This window comes from Glandiceps talaboti, chromosome 12 (assembly GCF_964340395.1).
Source record: "Glandiceps talaboti chromosome 12, keGlaTala1.1, whole genome shotgun sequence".
Classification (NCBI taxonomy): Eukaryota; Metazoa; Hemichordata; class Enteropneusta; family Spengelidae; genus Glandiceps; species Glandiceps talaboti.
The window spans coordinates 12,685,098-12,698,925 of record NC_135560.1 but is presented as its reverse complement, the minus strand read 5'-3'; the positions used below and the strand labels follow the sequence as shown (position 1 = coordinate 12,698,925).

Here is a 13,828-nt window from a genome sequence, read left to right as displayed (position 1 = left end):
CCCGTATTTACTCAATGATGCAGATCTTTCAAACATGTTGTGGTGAATGTTCAGGTGCATATCATATATATGCGAAATAAAAACTACGTTGTTTGGTTGTTAGCCTGGGACCATACTAGTATCCAAAACACTTTCCATCGCTTTCCTTGAGTACTTGGACACCAAACTAACATCCGGGCTTCACTATTAAAAACCGGGTTGTTTTAAAAATATTGGTACAGCAGCGTATAGCGCCACCAACGACGAACCTTTCAGTCTACAGCGACACAAATGATGTGTATCCAAGGTTCTCAAGATCGCTATACTACATTGCATTTGCAAAGAAGTGCAAAATGTATATTTAACAACTTACATTATTTACACCTCTCATACTGACAATATACAATGTTATCGCGTTTGTTACAATGGACGCATAACAGTACTTGAGTTGTCGATTACCCCTAAGAAGTACATAATTATGGTGCTTTAAGTTTAATAAATATAATTCCCCCCCCCCCCAACACAATCAGAAAATGCAAAACAAAACATCGACATAAAGGAGATAATTATATAACCCCAGGCCCGAACAGAGGACGTAAGTGAACAGAAACACACACCTGCGCGCTGTCACTCTCTCAGTACATGTATATAGTTGACAAGGCCTGCTTATTATATTTCAAATCGAGGTCATAATATGACGGGATATTAATAATTATAAATATTAATAACGCCCCTGTTAATCATTGGAGCAGAAGGCAGTACGCGAAGCTTCTACGTCTTTGACTGCAAAACACGGCAGTGTCCTGAATTACTAGTCGATCTGAAGTGAGGAAGTATAAAGTCCCCGGTGGTACAGTAGATTTAGGAAAGGATATGGGAATCTTCAGCTCCAAATCAACGGAAAATACGGAAACTTCTCTATGGGAAACACAGACACTATCAGTCCCTGGTGATAAAGAACTGTGTAAATATGACTACCCGTTTGAAAACCTCGTATTTGAAGGCGGTGGAGCTAAGGGAATCGCTTACCACGGGGCTATGAAGGTGTGTAATAACATTGTAATCTAAATTGAATGTTGATGACAACTCGAATGAGATTAATTAACACTATAAAGACTTGCTAAATTAACAGGTGGATATTTCAATTTTGTAGAATTAAAGTAGTTGGTTGAGCTTATCGTCCGTTTTTTTATAAATATTAAAATTGATTACCTTCAAACTCAAACTAGGTGAGAATCGAAGCGAAGATTAAAGAAATGGAAAAATTTAGACAACGCAGCAGGAAGTATATTTCAAAAAACCTTTAGAACTTAAATATTGGATGATACAAAAATACGTTCTGATTTAATATAAACATCCATCAAGTACTATATTTGGGGACAATATGACAGCGATGACATTGTGCAATGTTATTAGGAAGAATGCGGGCATGTACAACTATTGGATTTATACCTCTGAAGTGATCATGCTTCAAGCATGACTCACACGGGTATTTTGACTGTCTGTGAGAACGCAATATTTCAAAGTATGAAGGTTAAAATTCCATTCTGTGTATTTTTGTTTGATCTTGGATAAGTTATTGATAGAGTAACGAATACGTTTTATTTCTAGATTTGCGTGCCTGTGTGTGTGTGTGTGTGTGTGTGTGTGTGTGTGTGTGTGTGTGTGTCATCGTTTTCTAAAAAACTGCTGGCCTGAAATTTGGTACACATCTTCCTTACTTTCATGCGACTATCTGATAACCGTCGCCCTAGTAATATTGTCCCATAGCGACCCTTATATCACTCTTTGACGACGAACTTACTTGACATATTTTACCGACGCCAATGAATTATCCTGTACATCTACTTTTACAACTAACAAGCAAACAACCTCACCCATAGAACAAAGTGTTAAAACGATAAATTGCTTCCAACCTAAAAATAGCCCCTTCATCATCACTATGTAGGTGTATATCTGGCGCAAGCAGAGCTAGCTCGGGGTGAATGGATGAATTTACTGTATGATACGAGGAAAAGTGGATTCACAGACAATGAATACTAGACATTTGAAGAAGGCTGAGACTAACGTTTCAATGTATATCAAAACTACATCTGTATATCTGATTGTAATATCAATTTGATATCATTTTTATGCTAAAATATTCACAGACAAGTCTATGACAGAACTTTTTTTTTTATCACCAGTCAAAAATGAAAACGAGAAGAGCTAAAATTTGCTGAAAAGCAAGAATTTTTAAGGAGGTTATTTTGGCGCGAAAGTGAAATATTCAAAAACTGTTACGGAAAAATTATTTATATTACCGCTAGATATATATTAAGGATGATAGCCTTAGAACGGGTATGTTATTTATAGTGACATGCCTTTAGCGACAATATTTACATTGAGAAAGTGAAATAATATTTCTTGGGACGAGGATATAAAATTTCTAGGAACAGATCAGGCGTGGAGATAATATGATAAATATCAAGTCAGTGAACCTGTCAAATGAATGTCTCGCTAGCACTATGCGTGGGTTATTAATCACCAATGGTGTGTCTCGTGACTAGAGTTGCAATTATTCTGAAGTGTTTTCTTTTGTTCCCGTGGGATACCAGAGAGAAAAGAAATTCAATGGCCATGTTTTTTATCATTCCCACAATGACAGGCCTCAAAGCAGGACACCTTCAGGGAATTGAATTGATAATTGTTGAATAGTGCTGGTATTGCCATTGCCATAGTTTTTCTAAGTACCGAACTATCTATATTCAAATTGCCTGGTCCAGATAAATGCTATAACTTGAAATATGAGGTGCTAAGACCAGGTACATATTCATATCATGATATGCATTAGCCAAGGAAAGAGTAGCCATTGTTGTTATATTCTCTGTTTTTGTCTTGTTCTTTTCTGTATTGAAAATATTTTTTTTTTATATTATTTTATATTTGGGTGGTACGAGAGAGAGAGAGAGAGAGAGAGAGAGAGAGAGAAAGAGAGAGAGAGAAAGAGAGAGAGAGAGAGAGAGGGGGGGGGAGAGAGAATTGTTAGAAATAATCGATTTTATACATCGATCACTTGTACATGAAATAATTATGATTCAAAGAATGTTAATTGGCATTATGCATTGGACCTGTTTATATAGAATAATTATTGATCATATTTAGTATCTGTTCATATCAAATCATTAACAGTAATAAATTAATGTACCTTTAAGCTTAAGGGTACACCATACAGTATACAGATAAAGTTTACGAGACGGTAGGCATCACGTGTTTGATGTGATGACACTTTGATGTATCATCAGTGTTATAAAAAGTCATTGTTGCATGTTATTCTGATCACATTGGTGATCTATATTTGTGCGCTAGTGACCATTATTCTTTCGCGTCATTAGCTAGATTTTGGCATCCAATTTACACTTTCCAGCTTTGCAGATTCTCCTAGTAAGGGAGTCTTCAGTAATTGCAAGTGGGGAGGGGCGGAGGAATGGCGGGGGGGGGGGGGTAAGATTTTACTATAACGAATTGTGTTATTTAACTTTGCATTGTTTTGTGATTTTGGCATTATTGCCACTGCTTTCAATTCCCATCGTTACCACGTCCCGCTACTGCTACCGTTGTGTACCATAATATCAGGATATATCGGTGAAATATATAACTGCTGACAACCATACAATGAATCAATTGCCACAGAAGTAAGTATCACATCACAGGAGAGAAGGGAAATAGTGTCATAAGACATTGGGGAGCGGTGATGTTGACGTCGGTCCAGGCAATGTTGCTAGAACTTTGAGGGTCTTGCCTTTAGGTCTGTCAATTGACTGTGGGCACGGCATCTCTATTATAAAATGTTTTTGGATACAAGAACAAGCTGACATTGCATATTATGTACAACAGCTGCAGGGTTTTAAATAAACTACTTATAATATCATCATGATTACTTAACGTCATTTATACTGAAAATTGTTATAAATACACTTACCACAATACACGGCTTTATAAAATTCAAACAATGCTAGAAATGTTTACATTATTACTGCAACTACAATATAAGCACACCTGATAAAATATTAAATTGCCAGTTCACTAAATCTATGGTGCAATACATACACCGTCATTAGGGACAGACTTTGAATAGTATTTGATCGTTTTTAATTCATTAGAGACTTTTCATTTGTGTCAAGTTATTCTTTCGTTAATTTGCATAAACTAATAAAGGCTTAATATCCCATCTGTCGGAAACAGCAAGCTCTAGGAAACAGGGTGTCTGTTTCTTTTAGTGGACTCACGTTTAGGTTAAGATTACAATTTTCAATAAAGGTCATTATCAGTAAAACTGATTACTACAGACCAATTCTCATTTTTCAAACACCTGTCATAGTTTAATACAACCATGTTTAAAGTTTCCAGTAAGGTCAAGGTCAAGATTCACTGCGTACTGATGATGGTTCACTTTTGCATTTTTCAAACACAGGTCTTAAATGATGTCGGTATAGGGCCAAACTTGAAACGTTTTGCAGGAACGAGTATCGGAGGCCTTGTCGCAGCGTTGATGTCAGTTGGGTATAGCGCGTCCGAAATCTCACCAATGATGTCATCGGAAGTAGATAATTATTTAATGGGTAAGTAGAAACATTGAGAGACATAGAATACATATTTTCTTTCTTTCGAATGCTTCTCATTAATTAATGAAACGCATATTTATCATATCCTCCACAAAAAGAGTTTTCACAGAAAATTATTCAATTTTATAACCATATCTCGAAAAGTTTGGTTTTGAATCCGCATACATACATATATATATATACACATACATACATACATACATACATACATACATACATACATACATACATACATACATACATACATACATACATACATACATACATACATACATACATACATAAACACACAGACAGACAGACAGACAGACAGACAGACAGGCAAGCAAGCAAGCGCACACACACGCGCGCGCGCACACACACACATACACACACACACACACACACACACACACACACACACACACATGCCTGCATAATCTACCTAATGTTAAAAAATGCACCTATGACTCTATTTGTGTTGTATATACACACTGTCAGATAAATCGTGTTTGCTCGCTCGTTGCAGGAATGTGACAAGCTTCATGCAAAGACATACAATGAAATTAGTGTCAGTAACTTATGAAAGTACAAATACCATAGCAGCCAGGATCCCATGACTTTATATTGATAGAATGATACAAATCGAGTATGACTGTTAGTGTTACATTACAGTAAACAAACTACTCATCCACTGTTGTTTTTGTATCAGTTGTATTTTTACCTTTTTACCTAATTTTGTCTTCTACCTGAAGTCTTTCCTTAGCTTACTTCATTCAAGTAAACGCACCGGTGTTTTTTCGGGTTGTATACATTGTTGTTGATTCGTGTTTGTTTGTTTGTTTGTTTGTTTGTTTGTTTGTTTGTTTGTTTACCGATCTTCTTATGTGTTTTTTTGCTACTAGATTATCAAATCTTCACCTAACCATTAAAGAACATGTGTTTATTCTATTAAATCATCAGATCATTCTTGTGGCTTTCTAAGTTTTCTTCCTAATATGATGTTGGATTATGGCTGGAATCCTGGCAGAAAAATGTTGACTTGGCTTGGTGACAAAATAGAAGAAAAAACAGGCGACAAAGACATAACATTCAAACAGGTATATATCGTACACTGTATAATGCTACCGTAAACAGATGTATACATCGTATAGTGCTGCCGTAAACAGTTAGACATCGTATAGTGCTGCCGTAAACATGTATACATCGTATAGTGCTGCCGTAATTAGGTATACATCCTATAGTGCTACCGTAAATATGTATATATCATATAGTGCTACCGTAAACAGGTATATAAGGCTATCACAAACAGTTATTTACCGTATAGTGCTACCATAAGCAGGTATACTACATTGTATAGTTCTACGGGTATTTGTTATTTTGCATTTTGTGGCCCTCGATGTCAAATAAGGATATTAACAACACTATTAATTTAAAAAGATGTGACGAAAATGGCAACATCTGCAACCAATACCACATGTAGTATAGCGAACGTCACTTTAACGAATTTCTGCGTATTATAAGATACTTCCAAAAGAAAGGAAATGGTATTACTGTACATTCCGAACATATCAGAGAGTTTCACACGAAATGCTCATCAACGTAGTTGTTAGTCATTTTGCTATGAGCAACGATTCCAAAGGAAATATATTACGATTATATTCTAAGACCGGTAATAGCAAGCATGGTGATCATTTTTTATGATTAAAAGTCATTTATTGGCAAATTAAGTTACATAAATTTCAACAATGGGTTGTCAAATGTGACTGTTAATAGCTAGTTAATACCGGTCAGGAATCGATCATGTAATTCACCTGGAATACGCATGCCCTTTCTCCCTATTTAGTCTAATTAGAGAGACTTCAGTAATTACAAGGGGTGGGTCATTTTTTTGCATGTCGCTTCTCGGTGAAGGTCATATTTTAGAAAATGGGATTAGGGGAGAGTCACATTATATTTTGACTCATTGTATCGTCCAACTTATGTTGTAATTTTGGCATCCCATCGCTGCCACCAGTCCAACAGTGCACTGTTGCCACATTGGTTAGGGTTAGGGTTAGGGTTAGGTACCATAATGTTAGACCATATGAATCAAATCACTGCTGACAACCATACCAGTGAATTATTTGTCAATTGTGATATGAGGAGAGGAGTGGGTCTCACACAAGAAAAACAGGAACAGTTGGGTAAGATATTAGGGATAGTGTTGTGGGGATGTTGACAATGTCAGGAGTGTGCCCGTCTAGTGTTTGAGAGTTAATGTTCTGGCCTTTAGCTCAGCCAATGCGATTCGAACACAGGTATTAGTTAATACCGTGCCTTCACACAAATTCACTATGGTGGTAGTAACCAATGCATTAAAAAATTCAGAGTGGTGGCAGCGGTGGGATTAAGTGCTTTAAACGTTTGATTCGTGGACTAGCCTACTTTTCCATGTGTGACAGCATTTATCCATGTTTTTGACAGAGGAAGGGTCATGTTTTAGAGAAAGAAATTGAGGAAGGGTCACTTTTCAGCACGACGGAATCGGGGGAGGTTCTCATTTTACGCAACAGCCCGGGCCTGACCCCCCCAGCCCTCCCTCCTTGTGATTACTGAAGGCTCCCTTATTTGAAAAAAATATATATACCTACAGGTAAGCCTATGATTGTGTGATGACCCTGACTTCCCTACCCACACATACACACATACATACATATATACAATAAGTTTCTTTGCAGGTAAGATTGTACTTCTGTCGATGTACATGTTAACTTACATTATCACGACCTTACTTGACATCACGAAACCTATGCGTGACTCGTATTAAAGAAATGTAAAAAGGCTTTAAAAACATCATAATTACCTCCTCATCATCAACAGATATATCTTAAATACGATAAAGAACTTTGTATCGTTGTCACGAATGTCAATCAAATGGTAGCTGAATACTGTCACGTGAAGACCACGCCTGATATGCCAATCAGATTAGCCGTAAGAATGACCGTTTCAATACCAGGTTGGTACAGAATCACTTATTGGATATCATTATTAAAAAGTACCTAGTTTTGGTTGTGAGTTTACCATATACAATGTGAAGAACGGAAAATGTTCTACGTTGTTCTTATAAACCAAAACAACACTTGTTAACATATAGCCAGACAAATGCATTAGATAATCTTGGACCACTCAATGTTAGAGAGTATAGTATTTTGATAAAGATTTCATTGAAACGTCACATCACTCAACACATTCGGTTTCCACCCAGCGCCGCGGAGGGCTATGAGTCTTGACCTTTAACCTCTGCGAATTGTTCCATAACATTTTACGCCGTTTGTCGTAATTTTATACCATGGTCAAACAGGTGTGTCAATGATTACAGAGTGCTAAAAATGTTGGCATGATGGATTGAGATACAAACGATTTGTGACCTTTCTATTGTTGACAAGTTTAAAATTACTTTGTGTTATGAAAAAACTCTCATCAGTAACAGCTGCTCTCCTGACTGAGAAGTCATTTTTAATGTATAATATGTATGTATGTATGTATGTATGTATGTATGTATGTATGTATGTATGTATGTATGTATGTATGTATGTATGTATGTATGTATGTATGTATGTATGTATGTATGTGACTCTCTCCTCACTGTTATCCCCTGCTGCGCTAACCAAACTCTCTCTCGCCTCTCTCTGACTGACTGACTGACTGACTCACTGACTGACTCACTGACTCACTGACTGACTCACTCACTCACTCACTCACTTACTCACTCACTCACTCACTCACTCACTCACTCACTCATTCTCTCACTCTCTAGGTATGTACGAACCAGTCAGATATTACAACGGAGCAAACGTAGATATGTATGTTGACGGAGGTTTACTAGTGAACTATCCTATACACTGTTTTGATGGTGAGTAACACATACCATTTACAACAAAAAAGAGTATGATTGTGACAGATGAATTAAAGTATGTTAGGAACTTATTTTTGCTCTTACAGCTGGCGTAAGCGGTGGTCATTGTTTCAATACGCGTCGCCCAGTGTACATTAGGCCTCGGCTAGGCAAGCCTAGATTCTATGCTTGTAGTTGATTTGGCGTAGACGAGTGGAGGGGAAACTCCACGGGCTATTACCCACAACTCTCTATTGCTACTCCAGGTTTGTCAGTTCTTCTAAAGTTTACTTGAGATAGGTCGCGCGATGCATTCTGGGCGAAAATGACTTTTCTTGGCCCCTAAGTATAAATGAAATGTAAGATAAATTCTGCCTATATAAGCATAAATGAAATGTAGCTAAGATAAATCCTGCCTCACCTTTGTTTAATGTCAAACATGATGATCATCCGACTGTATTTTAGCTCCTTGTTCATATACAGTGTATTTGTATATGTGTTTGACGAGTGATGTTCACTTTTAAGGTTGGTGGCTGTCCATGAAGTCTGAAGATGGTTTTCTACGAAGACTCAGTGAGTTGAGGGCACTAAGCAGATTATGGGCCAAAAAAGCAAGGTTCGGCGAATACAACAACAAAACACTTGGAATTCTATTGGTAAGCAATGGACACCAAGCACTCCGTATCCCTAACCAAAATTTTTATATTTAAACATGTTTGAACTGAATGTGGGGGAAGAGGGGCGATATTCTCAAGGAAATCCATGATTGATTCTAGGGGCTTTCATACCCCCCCCCCCCACCCATTTCGACCAGTTACCCCGGGAAATAATGTCTCAAAATTGAAAATGAACCAGATATGAATTGAATGCCTCCCGTATATAAAGGGTAAAAGCTATGTCAACAAACTTCATAGGGCACGTGTGTATTGTCATGGTTGATGTATGTACCGAATTATATTAAATTTGAAGTTTCCATTCTTAAGATATAGCCTAATTACCAAACATAATCATTTATGCAAATTACTCATTAAAATTAAATACTATGCTAACAGGCTTTATAGGATATGCGGGCTTATTATGGTTGATGTATGTACCAAATTTTGCGGAATTTGAAGTGTGTATTATTTAGATATGGCTTAATTACTGGAAATCATTAATTATGCAAATTACTTATTAAAACTAAAAATATAAAACTGGCTTTATAAAACATGTGTGGTTTGTTATGTCGATAATGTTATTGGTTGTTAGAATTAATAAAATGGACAAAAATAATGAAAACCAAAACAGATCTACATTAAGTATTTAAAAATTGTGTGGTTCCGATTACGCTCAATTTTAGAATAAATGGGATAGGTGCATTTTTTTTCATATGTGAGTACATCATGAAGTTCAGGTCGTTATGTTTTCCCTTGTTATGTTATCCAAATGGTCTCTGTGTTATTGGTTTCTTCCCATCAGATATACAGCCATTACAGATTGGAAGAACAGTTTTGCAATGTCTGTTTAAGTTGATGTCAGTTTCCGCATCCACTATTTCTCGCGAGGCTTCACAGTTTTTTGTGATTTTTTTTCTCGAATACGTAAAAAGAGTTTAGGGTTGGTGTCAGGTAACCGGAACCACAATTCTTTTTAGACCTTACACAATTCCTTGTAAGACATCTACTTAGTATATTTATTTTGGCATTTGACAGAGAATACATCATCTGTAATTTGATTCCTTTTTGTTGTTAACAGTCTTGATTTTTGTGATATAGGATAAGTATGCAAATATTCATTTGTTTTCATTGTATTCAATAGTATACAAGTGAAGACCACGAAATTAATGAACACGTACTGGAGGAAAGACGGTTGAGTACACTTGGCAATGTTGCACTTCAACGACCTGACACCAAATTAACAAAGTAAGCCCACACTTCACTACACCACTTGCATTACATACTGTAGAAATGAACACTGTCAGATACAAATTATTTGTTAAAAGGATAAAGCGCTCTCTCTCTCTCTCAGGCTCTCTCTCTCTCTCTCTCTCTCTCTCTCTCTCTCTCTCTCTCTCTCTCTCTCTCTCTCTCTCTCTCTCTCTCTCTCTCTCTCTCTCTCTCTCTCTCTCTCTCTCTCTCTCTCTCTCTCTCTCTCTCTCTCACTTCAACGTTAGCAGCCTTTAATATTTTCCCGTGGTCCCTGTCTCTGAACTTCTGCGGCCAAAATAACCAAGAGTTTATCACTCTTTAATACGATTACATTGACTCAACTCCACATAATGTAAACGTAGTATTTATAATAAAATTGTCTTTTTAATTAATTCGGCGCATTTGATCCATGGGAACAGTTTGTGGATAGAGTGCCTAGTAATGTAATCTAATTTATTTCGCTTAAGCTTGTTGCAATAAGATGTTTTCTATATCCGAAATACCGACCGTCTAGTCACCCATAAATGTATTCCATGTACTTTAGCCCTTGTAACATCACTACACAAAAACAATATTGTCAAATGCAAATAAATTATTTTTTTCCGTTCTGCATAATCCTATCTGACTTTGAGTATTTCTATGACAGTGACTCTAAAATATCCTTCAATCGAAAAACTTTCCTTATGTTGGTGATTGTAGAGAAAAACGAAAGAAAAATAAACTGAAAGAAGGTGCTGAGCACAAGTACACAGAGAAGAGTGATGCAATGGGTAGATTTGTACAGGTCTTGGCACAAAGTGATCTAGATACAAGTGCTACAATAGACAGGACTGAGTTGGAGAGTGCCTTCAAAAAGGTACGTGCGCTGTTTTCCGTATATATATATATATATATATATATATATATATATATATATATATATATATATATATATATATATATATATATATATATATATATGTATATATATATATATATATATATGTATATACATATACATATACACATACACACCACATATATATGTATGTGTGTGTGTGTGTGTGTGTGTGTGTGTGTGTGTGTGTATTGTCACACGCAGTGTTATTGTCACACACAGTGTTATCAACCATTATGTAAATCATCCGGTACCAGCAGTTACATGATTTCCATTTCAATAGTTCTTTTGGTTTTTTAAGTGAGTTTGTGTCAGCTGAACTTGACCGGCTTATATACAAAAGAGTTAATTAGATTACTGGGGACCATTTCCTTTCTAATGTACTGTATCAGCTGTTCCAGGACATATCGTTAAAACAATAACAAGCCATTTTGTACATGTTATCATCAAAATAGTGGAATTCAGATTATTAAGGAGCTTTTGGTTTTCAGTATTTGTTGAACTACCTTTATATTTCTGGTTGATAACAGTGTGTTTATGTATGTGTGTATTCATATCTACTCTAGTCGTGATGACAATATTAGTTGCTATTTGGTGCCATATGTTCTAGCCCATAGATTTTCCTTAGTATCCCTATCTGAAGAAGCTCCGTCCACAGAGAATTAACTTTGTGAGATAGTATCAATGCACGAACAAATGTCTTTTGGCGCGAATTGCTCCCTACAATAAAGTATATATGTATTACACGGAATGTATTCGTGTTCCAGACTGTTATCTCACAACTTTGTAAGTATCGCCTGATTGAAATACATACATTCCAAACACAAATTTAAACTTGACAGTTGTACCTAACATTTTCGGCTACACACTCCAGTCAACAGATCGACCCACTATTCAGAGCACGTGACCTACGGACACATGAGCCTTATAAGGAGTCATAGGTGCCTGGAATTTGTATTATGTACTATAGTTTACCTGCACAGAGGAATTTTCATTTGAAGACATACATGTTTTTTTTTCAGACGCGTAAAAATAAAGGTTCCTCCCATAAACTGATTTCATTGTCCATTTATTATGAATAAGGCCACGTGGTTGCCAAAACGTGCAACTAATTGGTGTAAATGACACAATGTGATGTCTGCGGAACTAAACAAGACAACGAACATCGCTAGAATTATCTCAGTCACCAGCAGCCCATAACTTTCTAAAAACTGTTCAGAAGTAAACTAGCTATCGTGCACCAGTTATGTTGACTTCCAATATAAAGCTATAAGGCCTAACCAAAAAAACTGTGTGGTTCCGATTACGCTCAATTTTAGAATAGGTGGGGTAGGTAGATTTATATATATAAATATATATATATATATATATATATATATATATATATATATATATATATATATATATATATATATATATATAATATATATATATATATATATATATATATATATAAATAATTTCATGAACCATACAATTCTAACCCAAATATTTCGAAGAGACTGAGCTCCTCTTCATCGGTGGGTCTCCAGTTCTGTCAAACAAGTCAAGTTCTGTTGCACTTTAAATACTGAAGACAGTGGTTATTGTCATGCAAAATAGTGTTCTTGTCTTGCAGCTCACTCCCAGATATACCAAAGATACTCACAAACAACATGCGCACTCTACATAAATCACAAAGATGCAAAAAAGCATTCAGAAATCCACCCATGGTAGCTTGGAGAAAAGGAAGAGATATCGGTTCACAACTAGTCCACAGTAAACATCACAGAGCATTCATCAAAGAAGCAACAGGATCAAGACCATGTCAGAGCAAACGATGCGCCATCTGCCCCTACATGGAGAAGACAGACACATTTCAAGGGCCAAATGCACAGCATTATAAAATAATACACCATATCAACTGCAAATCAGCAAACCTGGTGTATGCAATACGTTGCTCATATTGCGAAAAAATAGTCTATGTAGGAGAGACCGGTGATACAATATACACACGAATGCAGAATCACCTATCACAAATCAGGAGAAACAATAAATATGAACCAGTACCAATTCACTTCAATGGACCATCTCACTCAATCAAACACTTTAGAATCATAGCAATTGAAAAACTCTACACACCAGATAAAACCTACCGTCAACTACGTGAATCATTATGGATAAAAAAACTAGATACACTCACCAATGGCATCAATAGAAAATAGTAACATAGCAACCAGTAGTCACCAGTACTCCACAGCTGGCTGTGTGTAATATTCATACCATTCCAAGACAAGAACACTATTTTGCATGACAATAACCACTGTCTTCAGTATTTAAAGTGCAACAGAACTTGACTTGTTTGACAGAACTGGAGACCCACCGATGAAGAGGAGCTCAGTCTCTTCGAAATATTTGGGTTAGAATTGTATGGTTCATGAAATTATTTATATATAGAAACTCAGTGTTAAGTTATATATATATATATATATATATATATATATATATATATATATATATATATATATATATATTCATATGCGAGTGTCTAGTTTAGGTAGTTAGGTTTTCCGTTGTTTTCCATATGGTCTCTGTGTTATTGGATTCTTGTCATCAGATCATGTAC

General features: G+C 36.1%; 1 protein-coding gene across 1 annotated transcript in view; it reads left to right on the top strand.

Annotated features, from left to right (window-relative positions):
- Window positions 1-736: 736 nt before the first annotated feature.
- Window positions 737-13,828, top strand: part of LOC144442945 (uncharacterized) — a 17,738-nt gene continuing 4,646 nt past the window's right edge. Inside the window, exons 1-8 of the mRNA XM_078132318.1 lie at window positions 737-1,023; window positions 4,433-4,580; window positions 5,526-5,662; window positions 7,425-7,560; window positions 8,362-8,457; window positions 8,965-9,095; window positions 10,237-10,340; window positions 11,046-11,202. Of these exons, the coding sequence (XP_077988444.1) occupies window positions 853-1,023; window positions 4,433-4,580; window positions 5,526-5,662; window positions 7,425-7,560; window positions 8,362-8,457; window positions 8,965-9,095; window positions 10,237-10,340; window positions 11,046-11,202 (1,080 nt within the window). The 5' untranslated portion in view covers window positions 737-852. The remainder of the gene's footprint in view (window positions 1,024-4,432; window positions 4,581-5,525; window positions 5,663-7,424; window positions 7,561-8,361; window positions 8,458-8,964; window positions 9,096-10,236; window positions 10,341-11,045; window positions 11,203-13,828) is intronic.